The sequence below is a fragment of the Ptychodera flava genome, chromosome 8, assembly GCF_041260155.1.
Source record: "Ptychodera flava strain L36383 chromosome 8, AS_Pfla_20210202, whole genome shotgun sequence".
NCBI lineage: Eukaryota > Metazoa > Hemichordata > Enteropneusta > Ptychoderidae > Ptychodera > Ptychodera flava.
Window position 1 is genome coordinate 37,322,409 of NC_091935.1, and position 24,545 is coordinate 37,346,953.

Sequence of the window (24,545 nt, forward strand, 5' to 3'; positions counted from 1 at the left end):
TGATATGTAAGCATTGCATCAATTTACCAAACCGTGTTTCCCATCTATTGCACAGAAACTGTAAAAAATGTTCCGTTTGCCCGATAGTTGTAAGTACATTTTAATGTTAATACAAGAAAAGACAGTCTTTCTCAAACAAACAAAAACTTACGCTGCAACTTTTTGCCTTTGTTTTCATAATCTTACTTGAAAACTACAATAAGTTCATGCAAATGTACTCACTGAAGGACATTTGTACAATTATTAACCATGGACTTGAACTACTTGTACAAGCTTGAATATATAAATGGGTGTTCCATTCAGCCTCCATGCAAATATACAAAAATAGCTAAAATGAGCAACCAATGACAACGTGTGGCACTGAATGTATTTGCCTTGGATCATGCTGTACCCTTTTGTTTTCTTTGTCATGCAAAGTTTTTTTAATGGCAGGAAAAAATGACTACTTGGCAAAAATTGTCAAATTCAAATCACTTCCACCATATCACCAGAAGTGAATGTTGTTGTGATGCAGTAAACAATGTCTTTGTTAAATGGTTGTCACTCAAAGAATTCAAAAAATTGGAAGAAACTGAGACGTCCATTTGACCCAAGGTAATGCCATACTAAGTCCTTTCAAAACACTTTAAATGAGTTCCTGGTTTCATGGCCAGACATACAAGTATATCTTTCTTTTTCTGTTGTTTTACGGTCTGTAAATTGTCTGTCAACTGTTTGTGTGTGAGTGCTAGGATAATGTGGTCATACATGGATGTAACTAAGAATTTTTTCACACTGGCTAACTGTGGTAGTTTTTTCTTCTTCATAGTCTAGGATTTACTACGGATTAATTTTTAATCCTTCTCATCATGTATGTATATAGTTCTACAAAAGCAACAAGCCCAATTGAGAGCCAGGCTCCTGTGAATTTACATCACTGCAACAGCGCCCTCACACCTTCCATAAGTCATTGACCCCAGCTGAATCCAGGAATTAGTTTCAGGGTCATAACATTCCACAGTGTCCAAGGTAATTGGTGCGGTGTGCTCTTTACTTGTTGTCCGTCCACCTATGACATACAGGAGTCCATTGATAGCAGCGACAGATGCTCCTGCTCTGGGTGTCAGCATCGGCGTGACAAGGCTCCACTTTTTCTGTGTGAAAAAAATTACTGTTAGAGGCTTTTCAGGTACCTGATGCCACGCACAATAGCATTTCTGTCCGAATGTGTACTGACAAAACTGTTTTATAACAAAATACTTCACAAATGCGGAGTGATACTACCGTTGATGAATACTAATATGACGAAAATAAAGTCAGGCAAAACCATGGAATTTTGTCTTGAAATCTCTGCTCTCACTTTTGCCAATTTCAAAACTTAAGCTCTTTTGCAAATACCTAAAATAAACAATAAATAACCCTGAATAGCATTTTGAATTTGTGGTACTATCAACCTGATGATGCCTTTAATACTTTTCTTCCAGTATGAAATTTGTCTGGATGGAATTAAATTTTGTATGTTCTCCAAAATTTGACTTGAATCCGTGTGTCTTCTAGTGGGGTTAGAGGTCATCACCATACCAACCTCATGAGGCGCATATCTCTCCACAGTATTGAGTGCATCTTTTCTGTCATTCCAACCACCGACAGCATACAGACTTCCATTTAATATTGCAAGAGCCGCATAGGCTCTCCTGTATTTCATGTCAGGTAGCGGTGACCAGTCCTTGGTAACTGGGTCAAAACATTCTGCAGTCTTTAGTTCTGTATTCAGGTCTGAAATTCCACCAACACAGTATATAATACCTGTCAAAGTGAAACAGGGTCAAGAATTTTGATATGTAAATGTTTCTCTGGATCACTCTGGTTACAGAAAGAGGGTCCATATGGTTTTTCCAAGTGCAGTAATTTTTGTTTTTTTGTGTTATTTGAGATAAAGTTCTACAGGATAAAATTACATAAAATCTTTTTGTTAACAACATGAAAGACCTTAATTTTGATATGCATCCGAATAACTGCATATGATGTTGATTTTGTTTTGTAAAGGTGCTTTTCCATGTGACACTGTTGTTATGAAAAATCTATAAATTGAACCAACAATTTACTAACTTACAAAATACTAGTTTCTAATGCAAATTTGTAACTATAAAACCTACACAGTCTCTGTTTTCCAAACACAAATCCAGCAACATTCAAAGGACTATAATGATAATTGCTGTGGATGTAAAAGCAGGTACAAAAACACATACGCAGCAAAACCTTAATGAAATTGAAATTACCACAGCAATGATAGAAATCATTGGTAACATATTGTGGCAAGTCTGTATATGGGTTAATTTCAAAGGTTTCCAAGTCACTGAATCAGATTTCTTCCAAATTTATCAAAACTAATGTTAGAACACCTCAGGTTTCAGAATTTCTAAATTTGATCTATCAACATTCCCAATGCCTATGATCATGACAAAAATATGATTTCAGTTTTATCATGTTTTTTAGTGTATACCCAGAACAGGAATCTGTTGTACTGGTAACCATTCAGCAAACATCTAATATCTGTCCTTCTTGCTAATCAATGGAATACTGACCATCCATTTCTGCACAACCAAATGAGCTTCTTGGTGTTTCCATTTTGGCAACTTGGTACCACTGTCCGAAATCAGGATCGTAACATTCTACAGTTTTGCCAATTTCTGAGCCAATCCATCCACCAACAGCGTAGATGACCTGCCCTATTGAGCATGCACCATGACCACATCTCGGAACTGTCAACGAGGGCGCTTCAACCCACTGGTTGCCAACCAAATCATACTTTTCAACACTGTCGTAAATCAGAGAGTCACTTTCACCTCCTACGACGTAAATGGATCCTTCAACCACAGCAATGGCATGGCTACTGCGTGGATACTGTAGGCTGGGCATGTAGGACCATACTTGACTGAAGGAATCAAATCTTTCAACAACATCCAGCGACTTCATATCGCTCCATCGACCTCCTGACAGACGCATGTACCCTCCAATCATGTATAGATGCTTTCTTGCACAAGTCCTCGGTTTCACTTGCACCAGTGTTTTCTTGCTCAGTGACCTTCCTGGTCTGGCAGGCTGCAGTTTCCGGTCAGGATTGTATTCGGCCAACAGCATCCCTAGAGCCACTCGCAGACTGAGGTCAGTACACTGTTGTATATGGTTGAATAATAGTTTTGGCTGGATCAACGGAAATCTGATCGGTTCCATGAGCTGCACGAGATACCTGCGACGGTTCGCGGCATTGTGGGTGATCCAATCAACAGCGGCATGGAAGACTTGGAATTCAGTTTCTATGCGTAAATCTTCGCTGCTCAAAATGTGCACCATCTCCTCACTGCTGAGGTCATAAAACTCTTCCTCTTGCACAATGTCGGTGAAGTGAGAGAACAGATATGATTCACTGGCTTTCCTGAGCTCCTCACAAGCAAAAGTCTTGGCAAATTTGTACATCCCGATGCAGTTGGAAGGATGGAGCTGGGTCTTCAAGAAATTACAGCAAGCCTGGACAACCTGGCTGAGTTCCAACATATCTGCTGCAGCCAACAACTCTTGTGCATTGCCTGATGTGACGTCAACTTCACCTGTTGAAATAATTATACCTCACACTTACTAATGAAATGTACCATATTCATAACATACCATAGAAACATACCCTATCAATTTGACCACTGTATTAATTTGACCATCCTATTTTTTTCTCAAAATGTAATTTTATTTTACCCTTATCAGTTCGACCACCAATGGAAATTGGGACTTTCTTAATCTCTAATAATTCGACCAACCAATCATGACGAACTGTTTTGAACATTTTGTTTTCATTGAAATACCCAGAACAATACAATGTACAGCTCATAATGACTAAGTCTGGACTTCAGTAAAATCACCATTTTATGTTTCAATCATTCAAGATGGTAAGCATATCACTTATGAACTGTCAAAAAAGTTGAAATCCCAAATAATTCCACCACTAAAAATATTTTGGCTTTGTTAATTTTCTAATAATTCAACTATTTAAAATTGTAATTATTTTCTTCTGGACGAATTGTAAGGGTTTTTATTGTATTCTCTATTTTTCTTACATAGAATGGATTGTGGATTGACTTCCTGATGCTGTACACTCATGAAATAGCAATTTACCAATTTGTCCAAGGCATAATGTGTAGATATCAAAATAAAGCGCTATTAAGCTTTCAAAATTTGAAACGAAGTGAGATTGGACTTTGTCGCATATTACTAGATAGTAAAGGACAGTAACAAATATTAATATCCCAACTATATTGGTGTGCCAGACATCATTGAGTTTGTCTGATTAGACTCAGCCATTGAACACTCATAGCAGAATGGATTTGCTGTTTTGCAAATTCCAAAGTCGTGACTGTTCAAAAAGATGCTGTACTTCTTCATAAAATTCCTACATTATTACAATAATTGACCGTTTAATGCTGTCTGAGTATCTTCATCATATGGAATTGACAAAGTATAATTTATTGACGATATAATTCAATTCAAATCTTGGAAAATATTAGAAATGTAAAATGATATTTGTAATTAATCAGACTAAGAATCAGCTTTGATAAAAAATGCAAAGAGGTATTACCAGTTTGTCCATTTTCTTTCTTTGAAATGTGTTATAGTTTCTCATAATTTAAATGAACAATAAATTATGAATCAGTTGTCATCATTATTAACAAGATGATGATGATGATGATGATGATGATGATGATGACAACAAAAGTGTCTACCATATATCAACGGTGTTCTGAATGTTGTCTCAGACAACCTAATATTTGTCAGGAGCACCGTTAGTTAATACAGGCACCGACATACCTGTGTAGATGAAATCCAATAACAAGCTGAAGACACTGCCGTCCACTCCATGGATTTCGACTTCATTTTTACGCATTTCGCTCATACCTCCTGCAAACATCACATGAAAATACGGACTGCATGCCGACAGTACAACACGATGACAGTCAAACAGCTCCCTTCCAATTTTCAGCCGCACGTCACAGAACTCGTTGCACACTCGAAGCCTGTCCAATTTACTGAGTAGTGCATCAGCGTGGTCGCGAGAAGAAAAGTGTAGTTTCTCATCGTCAGCAGCTACTGAACAAGCCATTGCTCATCGATCGCTTGGCTTGACGATAACACTTTCCGAGCACAGACAACACATAGATAGTAAATTACGCAAAATCCTGTAGTGTGACACACATTCTCATGTATGTCCATACGATGGCTAATCGGACTAGTTGAAGTCAATATGGGTTAGCTCGTCACCTTGCTGCATTCTTTTAAAGTTTCAATGACAATGTTTATCGAAATTAGACTCGGAATGGTACAGGCAGTTTCTCGTCATCTGAATTAACCGGCCAGGCCATTTGCAAAATGCTTTGGTTACAAAATCACACACAATGAACAGTTGGTGCGATCAGTGGACGATTTTCACTCTACGTGTTTCATCAATGTGGACAGTTACCATCTGTAAAAGAGGCCCTGCAATCGTAAGAGGAGACCGAATCATTGGCTGCCCATATATATGTTGACAAAATACCGTGTAGGTATCACCTGATTCCTGGCTCGTTCACGCAATTAATAATTTAACATATCTTAAAGTCAACTTCCATGGAAAGTAGAACAAAGAAGACCACTTTAGCCCATTAAGATTAGTGTAAATCTGTCAAATTATAGTCCATTCTTTTATCCATTGGTAAATACTGCCATACATCTTTTTACAGACATTAGCCTCTGGACTTCTGATCTGAGATCAAAGTTTGTTGACCTGACCCGTTGACACACGAAGGTCTCCGGCTTGAACAGCGCCGCCAGCGGTGGCATCAGAAACTGGAAGATGCCTATATCAAGATCCATATTCCAGCACCAAGCTAATAACCAATAAGCTTATCTCTATACATATCCATAATCTGTTTTTCCCACTTTTGTTTGTCACATGATTAACTCAGGTAAACAATCGTTTTTTCAACCCATGGAGAGGCATAATATTGAAATCAGACAGCAAGTCTAGTTGAGCTCGGTGCATATGTTTAATCTTGATTTCCATAATAGAAAAATCAACATTTGACTGAAGACTCTCAAACAATGTGTGTCTTCGTCTGGATTTTTTTTCGAGTCTTACAAAGGTGTGGTGCTACAGAAGGATATCTTCCTCTATTAACTGAGTTATATTACATTTCAAGCCATTTGGAGTGATACATGGCAGGTTTGTTTCCAACTACACGTAAACCATTAAAATGACCTATGTCTTGCTAAAACGGCTAGACTTCCATTCTTAAAGATATCATAATTGTTAACTGATCAAACTTTACTGAACTGAAAATTTGTGCCCAGTCCTAAGACATATCAAGATGCTACAGTATAAGGTACAGTGGTCAACGTTATTTGGCTGCCCTTTGATGGCTACAATGCTGTGTTCAATTTATTAAAAACCTGGGCAAGACAAGATGAGTGGACACAAAGAAATTGTTTGAATTGTAGGTAACCTAGAGAGTCTACCATACCATAAATTTTTTTAGAGCCCCCCCTAAAAAATCCCTTTTAGATCACAACCAAGGTGTGTCCATTAATCTGCAGACATCTAAAAAAAGGTACGTGAAATTATGAAAATGGAAATCAATGAAATATTCTTTATTGTTATTTTGTTTTCTTTTATTGATGATACAGTTTGGAGAGTATTCAAATATCAGAAATTCAAATGATGCAAAAACTATCAGAAGACATTAAAAATTCATTAAGGTAGAATGCGCTTCATGTATAGACATTCAGACTCAAATTTTTACAATTCCTTTCTGATCTACTGCTTGACTTGGGGCTCATTATGAAGCTCTTGGAGTAAGAAAAATTTTACATTAAGTATTTTGGAAATCGAAAACATTAGTTTTCGCCCATAGAGTTAAAACAGGGATGGTGGCCATTTCAAATTTCAAATATTGGTAAATGTTTAATAGGTAATTTGTGAAGCTATTGCTAAACTTTTGATTTTTGTTCTTGACTTTGTTATAGGATGGTTGAAAGTTTTACTGAGGAAAGTTTGAGCAAAAATCTTTCACTTCCCAGGCACACACTACCTTAAAGGTTGTAAATCATCCCTGTGTGAGATGCAAGTCCTGCACTTTTCTATACACTTTGTGGTGTTAACAGCAATATCTCATTTCACAAAAGTTAATTTATTAAATTATTTGGTGAAATTTTTGCCGACTTATTTTGTGGCATAATTGTATACAATCAAAAGATATATTTCAGTGTTTGATCTGGCAAAGAGTTTAATTTCAAATGACTGAACAAGTCAGTGAAACAGATAATATATGCACTCTGACGTTTCTGTTTTTGGAAACAAGAGTTTGATTGTTGGACTATTTTCATACAAGTGACCTAGCGGCCGATATAGCTCCGCTGTGTTTATGTAGAGAAAAACTATTTTTGACACATGTTGATGAAGAAGGTGGAAATTTTTGAAAGCTTAATGCAGTGGCCAGAAAAAAGTGGCTAAAATAGCTGCAAAAATACACAATGGAAGATTTCATCATACTTTGAATATATCACATCGGATCATCCCTAAGAACATGTCAACCAAAGCTATCTGATGAGTAGTTTTTTGAGAATAAAATTTTCTGACCAAAAACGCCAACAATTGCCCCCCAAAATAAAAATTGCAGATTTCATCATAATTTCAATAAATATCATTTAGTTAATCTATAGAAACCTGTATACCAAATTTCAAAGCTATCAGATTAGTAGTTTTGGAAATACACATTTTTTGACCAAAAATGGCAAAAAATGCCCAAAAAACACAAAATTACAGATTTCACCAGAAATTCAATATATTACTTAGCTCATCTGTAGAAACCTGTATACCAAATTTCAAAGCTATCAGACCAGTACTTTTTGAGAAACACATTTTTTGACCAAAAATGGCAAAAATTGCCCCATAATTACAAAATTGCAGATTTCATCATAATTTCAATAAATATCATTAAAGTGATCTGTGGGAACCTGTATACCAAATTGGAAAGCTATCAGATCAGCAGTTTTGGAAATGCACATTTTTTTGACCAAAAACGAAAAAAATTGCCCCCAAAGTACAAAATTGCAGATTTCATCATAGTTTCAATAAATATGACTTAGTTTATCTGTAGGAACCTGTATACCAAATTTCAAAGCTATCAGATGAGTAGTTTTGGAAATACACATTTTTTGACCAAAAATGGCAAAAATTGCCCCAAAAATACAAAATTACAGAGTTCACCATAATTTCAATATATATTGCTTACCTTATCTGTAGTAACCTGTATACCAAATTTCAAAACTATCAGACCAGTACCTTTTGAGAAATACATTTTTTGACCAAAAATGACAAAAATTGCCTTAAAAATGCAAATTTGCATATTTCTGCACAATTTGAACAAATCTGAAATAGATCATCTCTAAGGACATATGTACCAAATATCAAACCTATCTGACCGGTAGTTTTAAAGAAGAAGATTTTTAAAGATTTTTTTACCAAAAATGACAAAAATTGCCTTAAAAATACAAATATGCAAATTTCACAAAGATTTGAACAAATCTAAATGAGGTCACCCTAAGTAAGCTGCATATCAAATTTCAAAGAAATCGGACAACCGGTTTCAGAGAAGAAGATTTTTTTTACCAAAAACAGCAAAAAATGCCCCAAAAATACAAATATGCAAATTTCACCACAATTTGATCAAACTTAAGTGAGGTCACCCCAAGTGAACTGCATATAAAATTTCAAAACAATTGGACTTGCGGTTTCAGAGGAGAAGGCAATTGTTGACGGACGACGACGACGGACGACGACGGACAACGACGGAAAATCAACCTATTTGATAAGCTCCGCGTCGCTGACAGCGGAGCTAAAAAGTAAGCAGGCTAACTTCAATTTCACCGGGGGAAAAATGTCAGGACTTTGGATAGTTATTGCTGTTCTGAAACAGAACCTTTTACATGTACATGTAAGATGTAAATTGAAATATCAAATCCTGATATAGAAGGTACAATTCCCTGGGTATATGAATGATGGTGTCATGTGGAAGCAAAGACGTTAAAAACATCAATGGACATGGCTACACTGAATTGTTTTCACCATGATATTGAATCCATACTTTTGCATCTGTGAAATTGGACCTCTTGCAGGCATCTCTACACTGCAGATAGACTTTAAAGGTATACAGTCACCTGTAATCTAAATATGCCCACATATGGTCAAAGGGGCGTTCCTTGTATTCAAAATGCCCATGTGAGGGCGCTGTTTTAAAAAGCGGCCACCCGCTTAAAATCTTTGATTGGTTAGATTTTCTCTTTCCATGGTAACTGTGGCAAAATCGGAACAGGTGACAGTATACCTTTAATATCAAGCTGGAACATGCATGTTAAATAGTATAATGGCTGCCCATTTAAGACACATTTGTATCAAAAACATTTTTACTTTTCCCTTTATAGAGATTTAAACACACCATATGCAAAACATATTGTTAGATCAAATCAAGTCTGCAAGGATTCATCAAGACCATATTATGACTGATGAAAATACTTCCAAAAGCACATGATGATCGTAATAAAGGCAATACACGAAAACTATAATAAAAAAGAATACAAGAAACTATAATAAAAGCTGTTGATTAGTTTCATATTCAGCATCATTTTTTACAATATTAATTTGTAAAAAAATATAGTTAAGCTATCACAAAAACTTAAATAATGCTTAAATTAAATTATTCATAATTCATCTACATGATATTTAAAATCACTGTGAAAATTTTAAATTTCCACACACCTTGATTAACAATTAATCTTTTTGAATGTCTTGGAGAAAAGATATTGTCATCCATACGGTTTTCCATGATCAATGTCAAGATACAGTATCAATGTGTTAAAGACAAAATCTTCAAAGTTTGATTTTGGAGATGTATGGCGCAAAGAGCCCTCAAAATTTCTGTCTGTGAGAAAAAGAGAATAAAATTGCTCAATGCAATGCACCTATCAGCCTCCATAAATTAGATTTCAAAAGAAGTGAAAGATTATTGGGTTAAAACTTAAAAAGTTACATTTTTGTAACCTCTATCAAAGTTTCCAGGTAGTTTTCTGAGACAGAAGAAAAAATTCTGAAATTGTTGCAAGAAAATGAAAACTACATAATTTTATTTATCTTCTCCGCTGAAAGACTTCATGTATACGTGGTATCCCCAGCACCTTTTATAGATATGTGTTCTTTCATCCCCAAACTCTGGTCTCTGTCCCTTGTTTTCGAAGGTAAGTTTTGATCACACAGAAGGTGATACTGTGAAAGGCAATGAAAGCTATAGTAACTCTGTGTGTTTTTTGGAATACTGTACTCTACAAGAGTTATTGACATTGATTTCATCAGTATTTTGTGAGCCTGTCAAGTGTGAGAAAATGTATCTGGAACAGTTGTGTGAAAAGAAAACATGAGCAGCTGAATATCACAACATTAAGTAGGTAAGTTAGTGCAAGCACAACAGACTGAAATACGCTTGGTTTTTCCAAATGTTATTTCAAACTGATATAGAGCCATCAGGAAGACTTTTCTCGTTAACTTACTCAGTACATGGAGCTAAACATCCTTGTACTTCTGAAAGAGAAAATGAAAAATCTAAAGACTTTCTTTTCTCAGTTGTTAGTGCTTTACAATAACAGGCAATGCATTACTGTTCACAGCCTCTGCTCCATTGTCTACTTGGCTATCTCTTCTTCTTGTAGTACTGTGTCAGTCTCCCTTTTCCACACTTTGAAGGCTTGAACACTGATTAGTTTCTGTGCTGCGTGAGACTTTGTCTGGTTTAAAAAGCTCTGTATGGTGTTCATACCAAACAAAAGGCACGACACCTCATCGTACGTACTGCTTTTTTGAAAGATTGCACAAAAACAACTAATTGCAGGTACACTATATGTATATACCACATATTATACTAGTGTCAAGCCAATAATAACAAGTTCATGCATTTCTTAAACTTCATTACCGGTAGATCATGCAATGGTTGGAAAATAGCCTTACCATACACATGAATCCATTATGCCCTTTGTGAAAGTCACAAAGCCATAGTCATGGTATGGCAAAAGGCTAGTGAAACCTGAAAGTGTTCCTGAGACCAAAAAGTTAAATTATAAATGTGAAATCAGACTGTTGTCCATCCATAGTGTCATTTCCTGTTTTCAACAGTGCACAGCAGGATGTCAGGAGTTGTAGAGTCTATTTAATGATCTTCATGGGCTCAACACCAAGTTCACTGGCAAGATCACTCTGCATGAGAGAAGAAAACATGTAGAAAGTATGAAGTTGTATTGCTTTTGTTTAGGCCAAAGCACAGTAAAATTTACCACATTTCCCCAGTCATGTTACCAGGGTTCCCTCAGTTATACCAATGCAATGCTATCAGGGGACAGCAGAGCTGGTACAGGGGCTTCCATGGCATTTACCTATCTTCAAAAATCTTTGCAAAAAACACTGACTTGCTCCTCATAGTGACAGAGCTTGCAGAAAATCTTGTCCATCCTGAAGAATTCAAACAAAGACATCTAATATGACAGAATTACGATATGATATATACAGCAGAAGACAATGAATTTGGTTAGGCCAAAAAAGATGTTAAGCTTCTGAAAAAACAATGTCAAGCCCATGCATTGGTTTCGTGAACAGGCCGTGACTGCAGGCTAACAGGCACTTTGTTGTGTCAGATATTGGACAACAACAGCAACGGGAGGTCTGTGTTTCTTTCAATTGTTGAGCCTCTCAATCCTGATCTGTGCATGATCTACTGTGGCACTGAATAAAACAGCAAATCTTGCCCTGTTCAAAGATATCAATGAAATATTATGAACAAGAGTGTTGTACTCAAAAAAGTGCTGAAATGCAGGCACATCAAAACTTAATTTCTTGAATATTTTACTTGATACAGTTGACAGTATTACAGAGCAACTTTTGAAATGAGTTAGCTGAAGGTACATGTGCAGGGCTTACCAGGAAATTCACTAAGTTTTCATGATATCTAATGCCACCCTCAGTATCCACCTTATGCATGTGTTTCCTTTCTGGGTCACCGGCCACTAACACTTCACTCTCGCCTTCTGCCTGAAGTCAAACATAGCAGTGATCATAGTCAATACGTTTTCATTACAACTCACCACCAATATTACAATTCTTCTGGAAAAGCTTATGATCATTTTCACTTCATAGGGGCTGAGGTCACCGGGTGACATAAAAGCTTATCTGCAGATTCACCATTATCAGAAGTTCCAAATGCACAGACAAAATTGAGGTTTTTAAAGTTTGAGCTGTCTTTTCTCAATAATGTGTTTGTTGGATCTTCACACAAGTAATTATATGTGAATTTTTCTAGTCACAAAATTGTAACCTCTTTTTCAAATTTCTCAACAATGTCTGGCAATGAGAAGCAAACCAATGCCACACTTTCCTGTATTTCTTTCTTTCCTTAACTAGTGCATGTACATGTCTTTTTAAATTCACTTGAACTGACTTTTGATGTGAAATTTCACTCTGCAAAATGCTTCTTGACAATAACTAGTAAGTAGCCGAAAACAGCATTGGATAAGAGGGGCAATATTAGTGTGAATCTTTATCTCATTTGATAAAGCTGGTCTTGTTTTATCATGATGGCATGTTTGTTGAGGGAAAGAAACAACAACTAAACCGTCCAAACATGCATGCGTCCTACGATGTGAAAGCCAGCCATTGCAGATAATCAATCCCTCTACTGCCTTTAATGCCAGAAGTTTTCAGTGCCATGATGAATTACAACATTCCTTGAGTGCCGGAAAATTCCAGCAAGATCCTTCACTTGTTCACAGTATATTTGGTTCAGAAATTTTAGTGGTACATGTAGTCAAGGGGTTAAGGGAAACTAATTTCCAAGTTCATGTATTTACTATGGATATTACTTACAGGAGGGAGATTTCTGCAAGTGTTCATCATGTCTTGCATTCTCTCCGGGAAACCAGGAGCAAATGCATCAGGATTGATGGCAATAAAACACTGACCCTGGAATGACAAGGAATTGAACTCTTGAGATCAGGTACATGTAATTACATATTTAGACTTTCTATCAGGAACAGCACAAAAAGGGGTGGATGATTGATGACAATGATTATGATAATAATTTTGGTGTTGGTAGTGATAATTGTTATCATAATAATAAAACTGAGGACAAATAATGATTGTGATGGAGGTGATGATGATGATGATGGCGATGATGATGATGATGGTGGTGATGATGAAGATGATTTTGGTGTTGGTAGTGATAAAGATCATCATAAGGATAAAGTTGATGGCAAATAATGATGATGATGATGATGATGATGATGATGATGATGATGATGATGGTGATGATAGTGATGATGATGATGATGATGGTGATGATGATGATGATGGTGGTGATGGTGGTAGTGGTGATGATGATGATGATCGTAATGATGATGTTGTTGGTGATAGTGATCGTGCTGAGCCACATTGATGTGCCACATACTCTAGAAAGTTTTCTCTGATGCAAACACATTCAGATATCACATGTCTATTGTACTGGCGTGGGGCTGAAATCATCATCATAATCACAATCAGTGTCATCGTCATCATCATCATCATCATCACGAAGGTGGTAATAGCGGAATAATGTGACAATAACGCAACAACTGCATGTCCACTAAAACTCTGATTAACGTGTCAATGCAAATTACAAAAAAGAAGAAAATCTTGATTGATGGACACACAGATGTATTCATGGCTTGCAACCACTGATGGACTGACAATGAAATGGTTCGTTACCAAATTTGCATATCCTCCTGTGGCTCTCCACTTCCTGATGTTTGCTCCATACTTGGCATCTCCGAGGAGACCACAAAATATTTCCACCAGCAGTGCCAGTCCATAGCCTTTGTATCCACCTGTCATTGAATGGAATAACTTGTGATTGACTCACACTTATATAACACAATTTACCACCAAATTAGCTTTGGTACAACTCAAATGTGTCCTCTCAAAACTTTGCACCTCTCTGCAGAGGAGTTAGTGATGGTTAACATTTTGGGAATGGAAAATTTGCTCAAAGAGATGATTTAATAAAGATATAATATATATATATATATATATATATATATATATATATATATATATATATATATATATATATATATATATATATATATATATATATATATAATTTCAATATAACAACAGGGATAACCAAACCCTTTCAATGTTTTGTTAGTCACTTTCATTGCTAAGATTGCATAATATTATAGAGGGCTCAGCCCTATGTGACGCGCCAGGGGTTAAGATTGGCAATGTTATTTGCATTGATTCATGATAAAATAGAATTAATTGTTACTTCATATACGTATATATGACAACTATGCCCACTTTCCCTCTGATGAAAACAGTTCACGTACGTACACTGACGTAAATGACGTCAAACCCTGCAGCAGTGCAGGAACAGATTTTCTGTAACGTGTAAAAATGTTGGACAAAAATTGGCAATTTTTACCATGATAACAGCCTATTGTGTTAAACAAGGGACGTATTATGCCATCGTTACCATTGCAATGGTAACCGCACTGCCCACCTTCCGCTTGCAAGCTGAAAACTAGAGCGTTCCGTCTAAAAAGTGGCAAGTTTTGAATCTAGTTATTGACACAGGGGCGCTTTTCTAAAATTCAATCCCAGCATTCTTTGCGTATACACCCCCCCCACCCCCCGTTCATATGCACGACAGTTTTCTCCCATTTTCTACTTTTTACGCGTGATATTAACGATATTTTGTATCAGCGACAAGGTGAATAATAACACTAACTGGCTAACAAAAGATGTATTTTATAAATGGCATGTTATAAAATAATAATTTGCACGTTTTGTATTTGTTTATTTACAAGTACTCAAAAAACATGGCGGCGCCCATGAAGGTAGGGTACACTTCTGGTTAGTTGCATAGTATATTATGAATAAGCGCATGCGTAGTCAGTAAGCCGCTGGCGCGACTATTACATTTCAAGGGCTAAAGTTTCAAAGGAATCTAAGTTTGCCCCTACAGAAAGGAAGAACAGACAACAGAGTACCAAAGAAATAGTGAAGAAAAGATTCACAGATAACGCTGCAAATGCATTGCTCACTTGATTGTTCAGAGCCTCCGAGGGGCATCAGTCCACCTCCATCCAGGACTGCCTTTGGGTTGTTGGTTTCTATGCCTCTACTGTCAGCACCCCATCCATTGGGAATATCAACACCTTTCCTGTCATGAAATTCCACCTAAGAGGGAATAACAGACAGAACTTTATTGGACAATGTACATCAATAAGACAGCTAGACAATCAAGACACAATGATGGTATTGACTTTAAGCATTGTTTATAAAGTCTGGATCACATTTTATTCCAATCAGCTAGATTGTCAATTTTTTTCTTATATCGGTAATATACAAACTACATGTATACAATATACTGTTAAAACTGAACTGCCCTCATTCTATGTTCTCTTGACCAAGTCTCATATTTTCTTCCAGTTTCCTATTACTAATATTTATTGAGTTATTTATTCAGTTAGCTTTTGTTTGTTCACATATATTGCTTTTACAAACAAACCTTTGCCGGATTTGTCTTGGCCTTACCCGGGGTCAAGTTTGTCCTCCAGAAACAGAGAACATAACATCAGTGTACGGTGATAGAGTTGAATCAGGAATTTGATATTCTGATCTGAGCAGATGACCTATGAACACTTTACATAAAATCACAAAAACCTATTTGAGCAAAGAAATCCTCTGCTCAGAGATTTAAAGGAGACAATACATCAATGTGAATCATTGTTTAAAGCACACTCACTGTGCAGCCTTAGGGTAGTATACGCCTCGAAAGTGAGAGACAAAACTTTTGCTAAAACTTTCCATAAGGAATCTCACAACCATTCTCCTTCAAAATCAAGCATAAAAATCAGAGGTCACCATGCAAATTTTGGCACTAGATAAACAAATAACCCAAGATTATTGATATTTCAAATTAAAAAATGCCACCATCCCTGTGTTAACCCGATGGAGAAAAAAAAAAGTTTTCGAATTTCGAAAAACTAAGCTGGTGAAAACTTCTCACTCCAGGAGCTTTAACCCTTTCACCACCATGGTTTGTCCCAAATCCATTGTTTTCTATGGTAAAGTTGGACCTGTACACAGAGAACTGGGGGTGGAAGGGTTAAAATGGGCCCCCACAAGTGGTATATTAGAAAAGAATTGTAAAAGTTTGAGAGTCTGAATATCTGTCCCCGAGGCACATTCTACCTTAATATGGTTTTCATTGCAGAGAGACGATAAAGCCAGCACAGTTATTCTCTTCACAGAATTTAAACTTGGCCACATAAACCAACAGGGTTGTAATTTATCAAGATAGTCCAGTAACAATCATTGCACAAGAAATAGATTTGCAAAATATACAACCAGTAATTATGGGGAATTAACATGTTTGACATCTACGCTTTCAACGCTGCTATTTTGGATCAGTGAGCCTGGCCTCATTTCTCTGATGTACAATAAATCATCATAAACTTGTGATCAAATCCAAACATGCCTACCGGTACATAAATAGCCAGGTCCATTGATAAAACTTATGACGAGAGGAAGCATAACCACTTCGCTAACTGTGCCCCCACCTATATATTGACCAAAACAAAGCTCTCAAAGATCAAAGAGATAGTATAATGACACAAAAGTAAACTTCCCCTTTTTTTCAATACCTCCCATTTGAAAGGAAGTCAGTGCTAGGACTTTTTAGTGCAAACATTAGTACTTGACAGCTGAAACTTGACGGATGCATTGATCTACATGAATGGCCATGAGTAGGCTTGATGCACCCAGTATCTCCACAATGATGACAATTAAGACCCAATGATTTGGTGCAATAACTGACGGCAACAGAACACACACACACAGAACACACACAGACATACAGACAGACAGATAGACAGACACACACACACACATACATACATATATATACATACATATGTGTGTATATGGGGTATTTATATGTATTTAATTGTATATATAGGTACATGCAACACACATATACACAAACAGAATATGTAATTATTTCATTCTCTTTTCAATAACAAGTAAGATGTTGAGATTTTTAAGCCCTACAAACTAGTAAAATCACAGTGTACATATATACATGTACCAGTATTTTAAAGGCTAAAAAAATTCTTCACAGCTTGCGATAGTCCCCAAAAATTAATACAGTGAATAATACAAGTTCCTGACTATCTATATACAACATAATGCCACAGAGATATCTCTGAAAGTTGTACTGGTACAGCTGGCTAGTTTGATTGTGACCTGAAAGGGGCCGGCACACAGTGCAATATACAGCATACCTTGCCAATGGCTGCAGTGGATGTTGCCATATCTAGTACAAAACTGTCGCCGCCAATCCCTGGTGCAGCCAGTGTAATTGGATTGGTTCCCAGCACACAGTCTCTGGCTCTGGTAGGCACTTGTAGTGGTGATGTATTTGTAAATGACATTCCCTGAAGAGTAAATAATAATGATGTACACATGTTCATGAAGATTTGGTTCATTTCTATAGGCTATTGGAGCTCTTTCTGTTTTCAGCATCCAGACTGACATTAAGCATATTTCTTTTGCCAATACTGATACTAATGATACAGTGTTTTCTGCATGTTCAAAGAAAGGGGCACTTTGTGCCCTATTCATCAAAATTAGGGGACAGACTTGACATTTTAAGGGGGAGTCACTATGCTAACACTAGAATTTTCCATAATTCAATCATTGATACAGTGTTTCAAGTTCTGCTCTCAAACTTTATCGCTATCAAAATATGAACATCAATTGAATAGTATCCATGGAGACTCAACCGCAACTATGTCGTTGGCTGTTCTTTTCGATGCGTACCACATCATGCACGTCATCAAAGCTGAATGACAGGCAATATTTTGTTATTTCCGAAGGAGTATTATTAGAAACAACAGCAAAGTCACAGGACACTAGACTGTGCACTTGGCACAACTCATATGGAGGACGTCTTTGCTTGCTATGGTTTGTGCGCGATTTCTGCACAGTCAGTAACCTTTTCACGGCAGACAATGGCCCCAAATGCACAATATGCGCAATTGCACAGTTGAGAGAAAACACTGCTGACAGTCTTTCACCATTTACCGAAATGTGGTTGATGATTCTCGTTACCTTCAATAGCTTTTCTCTTGTGCTAGGGGGTCAAACTACATGATATTGAAATGCATTATGGGTAAAAAGTTAACTTCTCATCACAACAGCATTTTGAGATAATTTTCTAATAAATAATTTGAACACAAATGTAATGGCATAAAAGTCATGTATAACCTAAATTTTACTTTGCCTTCTGTAATCCTAACGTGTTTTACTTGTAGAAATCTGCAATATTGAAAATATGGTTGACTGCCTGAGACTCTTATTGCTCACTTGGTCAGCAAAATTGTATTTAAGGTACCGAGAATGAAGCTCAGATTCAGGGAGACTTCATTTTAGCATCTCAAATAACTTAAATAGATTGCTTGAATATCACTAAACAATGTGCAATACACAGTCATAGAAGTACTACCAATTTTTCTTATACCGCCTCTCTCACTCTTCCTCTCTCTCTTTCTCTCTCTCTCTCTCTCTGAGGAAGTTTTTTTTTTATCACACAAAAAGTATGTGTCTACCATTAATCCATGTTCCAGTGCCTGCATACTGTACCAGCCAGCAATACCATAGTGATTTGAACCTATGAATATAATGAAAACAAAGTAATAAAACAACAGATAACTTTTGGGAAGCATATGAATAAAGATGCATTATGCAATTTCAACAATAAGCTAGTACCTATCTCTTGCTGTGATATATTCAATCCCTATAGTTTGTTTCTACCACAAAAAGAAAGAGCGAAAAAGATTTTCTCATACACTACTCATGCTTTTATGGCCATATAAAATTACTGGTTTATAAAGTGATCTTGCACTTTTGCAAAAATTTCTATACAGCATCACATTTCTATCCCATTGCCCCTTCACATTTGCATTACATTTAACTGAAGACTTTCTGATAAAGACACTGTTGTCATATAGTATGCAGGTATTTTATTAGCTCATGTGTTCACACTCATGAGCTAATGTCGCACCAATGTCTGTCTGTCTGTCTGTCTGTCTGTCTGTCTGTCTTAAAGTGTCTGTCTTTCTGTAAGTCTGTGGGCACAATATCTCAAGAACGGCTTATGGGATTGAAATCAAATCTGGTCAGAATCTGGTTAAAATCAGTAAAGGGTAAGCTATTCATTGTCATTCCCCAAAGCAATACATTGTTGAACTGTTCGGGATTATTAATAACAGCGGCTGCAGTTTTGACTGTCTGTTTGGTACATTTTCTCATGAAATGCAAAACTATCATAGTTTGTACATTTTATAAGATAATTGTATCGACTACAGACTGGAACAGTTTTCCGAGGTCAGACATGTCTTTATGTGTACAACTCCGATGAACTAAATCCAAATCCAATCTATAAAGAGACAAGCATTCAAAATGAATCATCAGCTTTGGTTCTCTACCTTTGGCCACAACCCATCCAACGCCAACATCTCTGGCTTTCTGAATGGCAAGATCCATGCAAAAGTTTCCAACCACTGGGCCAAGTAAGTTATTGCCGTTGACGTGTGCTGTAGCTGCCAATTCCCTTTCAATGGTTGGTTCTGTGTCACTAACTGTTGTACCACTTTTTATGTCATTAGCATACATATCTGCACAAGGACACAAAATTTAAGTTAAATCAGTTTGCGACATGATAGAAGAGCTCGGGTTACTGCATCAGGATCATAAACCCTGATGGCAATATTGTCTTCAATGTTGAAAAAAACAGATTTTATACATCGATTGAAATCGATTTAATGTTTTGAAAGCTATTACTTTGATAGCACTCATACAAGACCTCAGGGCTATTTTAAAGGGCCAGTACCTCTAACTTTTGACAATTTTCTGACTTTTTTGGTTTATATGCCGATTGCAATGTATTACTCTACTCCCCAAACACCTACTACTTAGCTTTTGAACACAGCATCTGTATGAATAAATTGTAATGTTTACTCTTGACTAATTGTCTGGACCAGAATTCACTTGTCAACAATAACAGTGCAGTCGACAAATGTACAGGCTGAGTTGACAAGTCGGATGCTGAGTATCTTAACAAGTTTCAGGGAGGATCAAAGGAAACTGTAGTTGACATAACAAAATTTGTGAAAAAATTCATCAAAAGTTACAGTCTTTACAACTGGCCTTGTAAAGCAGACTGTAACACTATTTAAAATCAAATGGACACATAAATACACATGTATATATATACACGTGATATATATATATATATATATATATATATATATATATATATATATATATATATATATATATATATATATATATATATATATATATATATATATATATATATATATTATATATATATATATATTATATATTATATATTATATATATATATATTTGTCAGTAATAGGATTTATAGTTTTGATGTGCTGCTCAGAAAGCAAATTTATGGTTTAATGAAATGAATAACAGCAAGTGACAACATCATTTGACAAAAGGTACATGATACTATGTACTTCATATCCGATTTGAGAAGACAGAGGATAAAGGCACTTTTCTTAACTCTGAGTCAAGTTTTTGGTCACGTGATCAGTATTATTTAAGTTTATTTATATACTAGGAGTTATTTATTTATTTTCATTTATTAATTTATGTGATTTGTGTTGGAACCTCTTTTCCCATTGCAGTTTAGTCAGGTGTTGTAGAATTCAGTTATTTATTTATCAACATATATATATATATATATATATATATATATATATATATATATATATATATATATATATATATATTATATATATGTAATAAAGAATTTGTGTTTTGTTTATTGATATTTATTCATTCATTAATTTATTCATTTGAGATAGGAACCCTTCCGATTGTTATGTAGTCACGTTACATGATTCGTTTTATTCATGTATTTTTTAGTTTCTATCTTTGTTATATATTTATGTTTACCTGCTTTATTTGTTTGTTTGTTTGTTTTTATTTAGCCTTGCCCACAAAATGACACTGATATACATTGAATCAACTCTGATGCTTTCATATTTATGTGACTTGAGAGACAGCTCTCTTCCTCAAAACAATCGTGCATCGCGGACCGGACGGTGCCTCGATATCGAGGCACCGTCCGGTCCGCACGGTCTGGTCAGATTCACGTACCACAGTCTCGAAGGGTCTCTGCCCGAAGAAACACCCGCAGCTAGTGAAGCTGGCAAGGGGGGATTGATGGGCTTTGGGCTAATACCAGCGCTCGCAGGCGTTCGTTATAGCTGGACAATAGAGAGGTTTAGTTACACGTAATTACGTGTAACTAAACCTCTCTATTGTCTGTGTCAGAGCAGGATGTCTACATGTACACGAACGCCTGTGCTAGTGGGGCTAGGATCCCAGCAAAAGGAGGCTTATGCCACTTTGTCTACAATTATCCTGGTAAGGGGCAATACTTTACCTAAACGGTTTAGACCGTGGCTGAAGTGACCTCTGTAATCAGCGGCAACCAATACTTGGCCAAGCGCTCTAGCGTGTTTGGGTTTTGTGCCTACCGATTCCATGCATCTTTGTATGAAGTTTTCAGCCTCTTCCCGGGCTACGAGTATCTCTTGACCGTTTCTTTCCGTCGACAATTTTCTTCTTCTTAGTTTAGTGACGTAAAATGGCCGAAAAATAGCACGGTTTATTGCATACTTCCCTATGTGGCACGCCATGTTGGAATTCCCGGGGTTACCCACAGCCTCGTTCTGACTCGTCGCTGTCGGGCTATTCCTTGATATTGTTGACCGTATAAACACGGTTATGTACCTCATGTAGGTTTTTCCTACCAATATAAATTAATCTTGTAGATTCTGGCATTTTTTCTTGCAGATTCTGGCATTTAGATTTCACAACAAGTTTCTATATGATTTTAACTTATCAAATATTGATTTGACTTTTTACACTGTAACTTTTAAAGTATCTATTTCGATCACTGCATGACATAGGCCTAAGCTTACGACGACAGTCTAGATCGTGAGTGACATCAATCTACAGAATCTACTATACACCGTGACGATTTATGAACTCATAAACACTGAAAACACCACCAATTAGAATGTACATCTATTGAGTTTCCCTAAATAAGACATGTAGAATAGTGGGAGAAGCACATTTATCTCAAGATCCGTTAGGCCTACATGCCATCAGCAACATCACTTGCGATTTTAATTTTTTACCATGTCCACCAAATTCCCCGGAGGAGGGAACTCAGGCTCCTTGTTTTTTTATTTGTTTGTGTGTTTACGCGTATTTGTTCATTGCTCAAGTATGATTATTTCCATATAAAATAAAGAAACCAATAAAAAGGGTGAGTATTCAGAGAGAGTGGTGGACACATATGAGTGCTCACTCCTCTTGGCATAGGGGATTGTATCAGAAGTTCATAAAATATTATTTATCGACTATACTTGTAAAATAAAAAAGCAAATAAACGCCGTTCTTTATTGCAAAGCGAAAATACAAATGCAACTCTTCATTGGTTCTTTTTTGTATATGGAGATAATCATAAATAAATAATAAACAAACACGCATAAACAAATAAACAAACAAACAAGGAGCCAGAGTTCCCCGTGCTAGCACTATGGCGACAGAGCTACTTTCCAGATTGACATTACGAATAATTCGTCCTTCTCTCCCACTTAATCCATCCTATGAAACAAGACCAATAGGTTTCTCCATTATTGAAGAATATATTGTCATCATCGAGGATTTCTGACGATACCCAATCAGTGAGTAAAACTACTGCAATTACGCAGCTATGATGTACACAGTTAATTACAAAAATTCTAAATGGCTTTAGAAAAATCACTAGCTTCATGTTTGCTCTACGCTCCCCAGAGAAATGAAATTAACCGGATAAATGTATAAGATAAGGTAAAAATCTGACTAAAATTCGATGCAGGTGATCAAAATGTGATGTTCACAATCTTTGGTAGAGTTTCCGGTGCAGAAAACAGCATGCAAGTATTCCCAAATAGTTTCTCCCGTGCGAAAAGTAATAAAATGATTGTTGCTGTGTACCGATTATCCTAGGCCTTCAATTTCAATATAGCAACGAAGTATAGACAAAATTTTAAACTTACTGGACTTTTTTTCAGTTCATAGACTTCATAATGTTGAAAGTATCAGATGTGCATCTTAGACAACCCTATTAATCCATACACGGAAACAACACTAATTGAGTTCGAAACACACTTATCTATGTAAATGATTGGTGTACACTGAAACATAAGCAGATTACGAAAATAGTGAAATTGCAGATCAGGTCAAAGATACCACAGTCTTAGGTGAGCTTAAGATTCGCAATAGGTAGGTTCCCGAATAGAAGGCAATGATATCAAGAGAAAGTTAAGACTGGAAATGTCCGGATACGTTTCAGGAAAGATGCATGTACCCATACTGAATATATGCTGTGCCTCATGGATAGATATTCGGACTTTCAAATTTTCTCAACACTTTAATTTTCTGATCCACTATTCTTATAGTCTCATTTTGAAGCTCTTAAATTAAAGATTTCAATAGTTTGCTATCTTGTTTTCGTGGAAATCGAAAACTTTACACCACCACCCCCACCCCCGGCCTAGAGTTAGCATGGGGATGATGGCTATTTTGAATTTCAAAGATCGGTAAATTTAAGGTGATTTGTTTCTCTGGTACAACTTTGCACAGTGACCCCTAATTTAATTTGTATTCTTGATTTCTGAGTGAGACTGGTTGAAAATATCCTTCAGGAAAGTTCGAGTATAAGTTCAAGTCTTTCCACTGTCAAGGCGGATGTGTTGGCAGGACTGTAGTACATAATGATCTGTTTTAGAGGATGTTTACATACACTATCACGACAGGTTATGGTACTTTTTGATTCAAAATGTTCCTTTATTACGTTTTGCAAATGCAACCTTTCAGGCTGGACAGTTCTATAGTTCCATCTTTTAGGAAAAGAAAATACATTTACATCAACTTGTCCACTTGTTACATTGATTTGCTGATCCTCTGAAAAGCTTGCAGTATTGTAACTTTTATGTGCTTCTCCTTTGCAAGATTATTCCTTATATTGAATTCTTTGTTTTAAAAACTGTGACCATGTGTACAGCTACATTTGCGATCCAGAATCTTTGAATACTCGAGCTCCATAATAATGTTCAACTAAAATTGAAAATCGCATAGATTTTTCTGTGTACGTCTTTTATGTTACATGTACTTTTATTACACTCTATGAAAATAATACATCCTTAGAATCAATGGAGTAAAATTACATGTAACGATATTTCCCAGACGAACCGAGGGAGAATGACGATTCATGTGATCCGCTCTGTGATTCACTTTATATCAAGTATTCAAAACT

The 24,545-nt window shown here is 36.3% G+C and overlaps 2 protein-coding genes across 2 annotated transcripts; both read right to left on the minus strand.

Moving 5' to 3' along the window:
* Window positions 1–556: 556 nt before the first annotated feature.
* On the minus strand, window positions 557–5,782 carry LOC139139236 (actin-binding protein IPP-like). Its single transcript, XM_070708082.1, has 4 exons — window positions 4,834–5,782; window positions 2,565–3,587; window positions 1,565–1,785; window positions 557–1,133 (listed from the first exon to the last, which is right to left on the minus strand). The coding sequence occupies exons 1-4, from the start codon at window positions 5,123–5,125 to the stop codon at window positions 909–911; spliced, it is 1,761 nt and encodes a 586-aa protein (XP_070564183.1). The 5' UTR covers window positions 5,126–5,782; the 3' UTR covers window positions 557–908.
* Window positions 5,783–6,633: 851 nt separating this feature from the next.
* On the minus strand, window positions 6,634–21,894 carry LOC139139237 (uncharacterized oxidoreductase YjmC-like). The gene is made up of 10 exons (XM_070708083.1): window positions 21,621–21,894; window positions 19,624–19,812; window positions 18,745–18,806; window positions 17,419–17,571; window positions 15,175–15,310; window positions 13,835–13,953; window positions 12,959–13,054; window positions 12,017–12,127; window positions 8,908–11,299; window positions 6,634–7,392 (listed from the first exon to the last, which is right to left on the minus strand). Exons 1-9 carry the CDS (start codon window positions 21,874–21,876, stop codon window positions 11,249–11,251), a joined length of 1,173 nt encoding a protein of 390 aa, XP_070564184.1. The 5' UTR covers window positions 21,877–21,894; the 3' UTR covers window positions 6,634–7,392; window positions 8,908–11,248.
* Window positions 21,895–24,545: the final 2,651 nt, after the last annotated feature.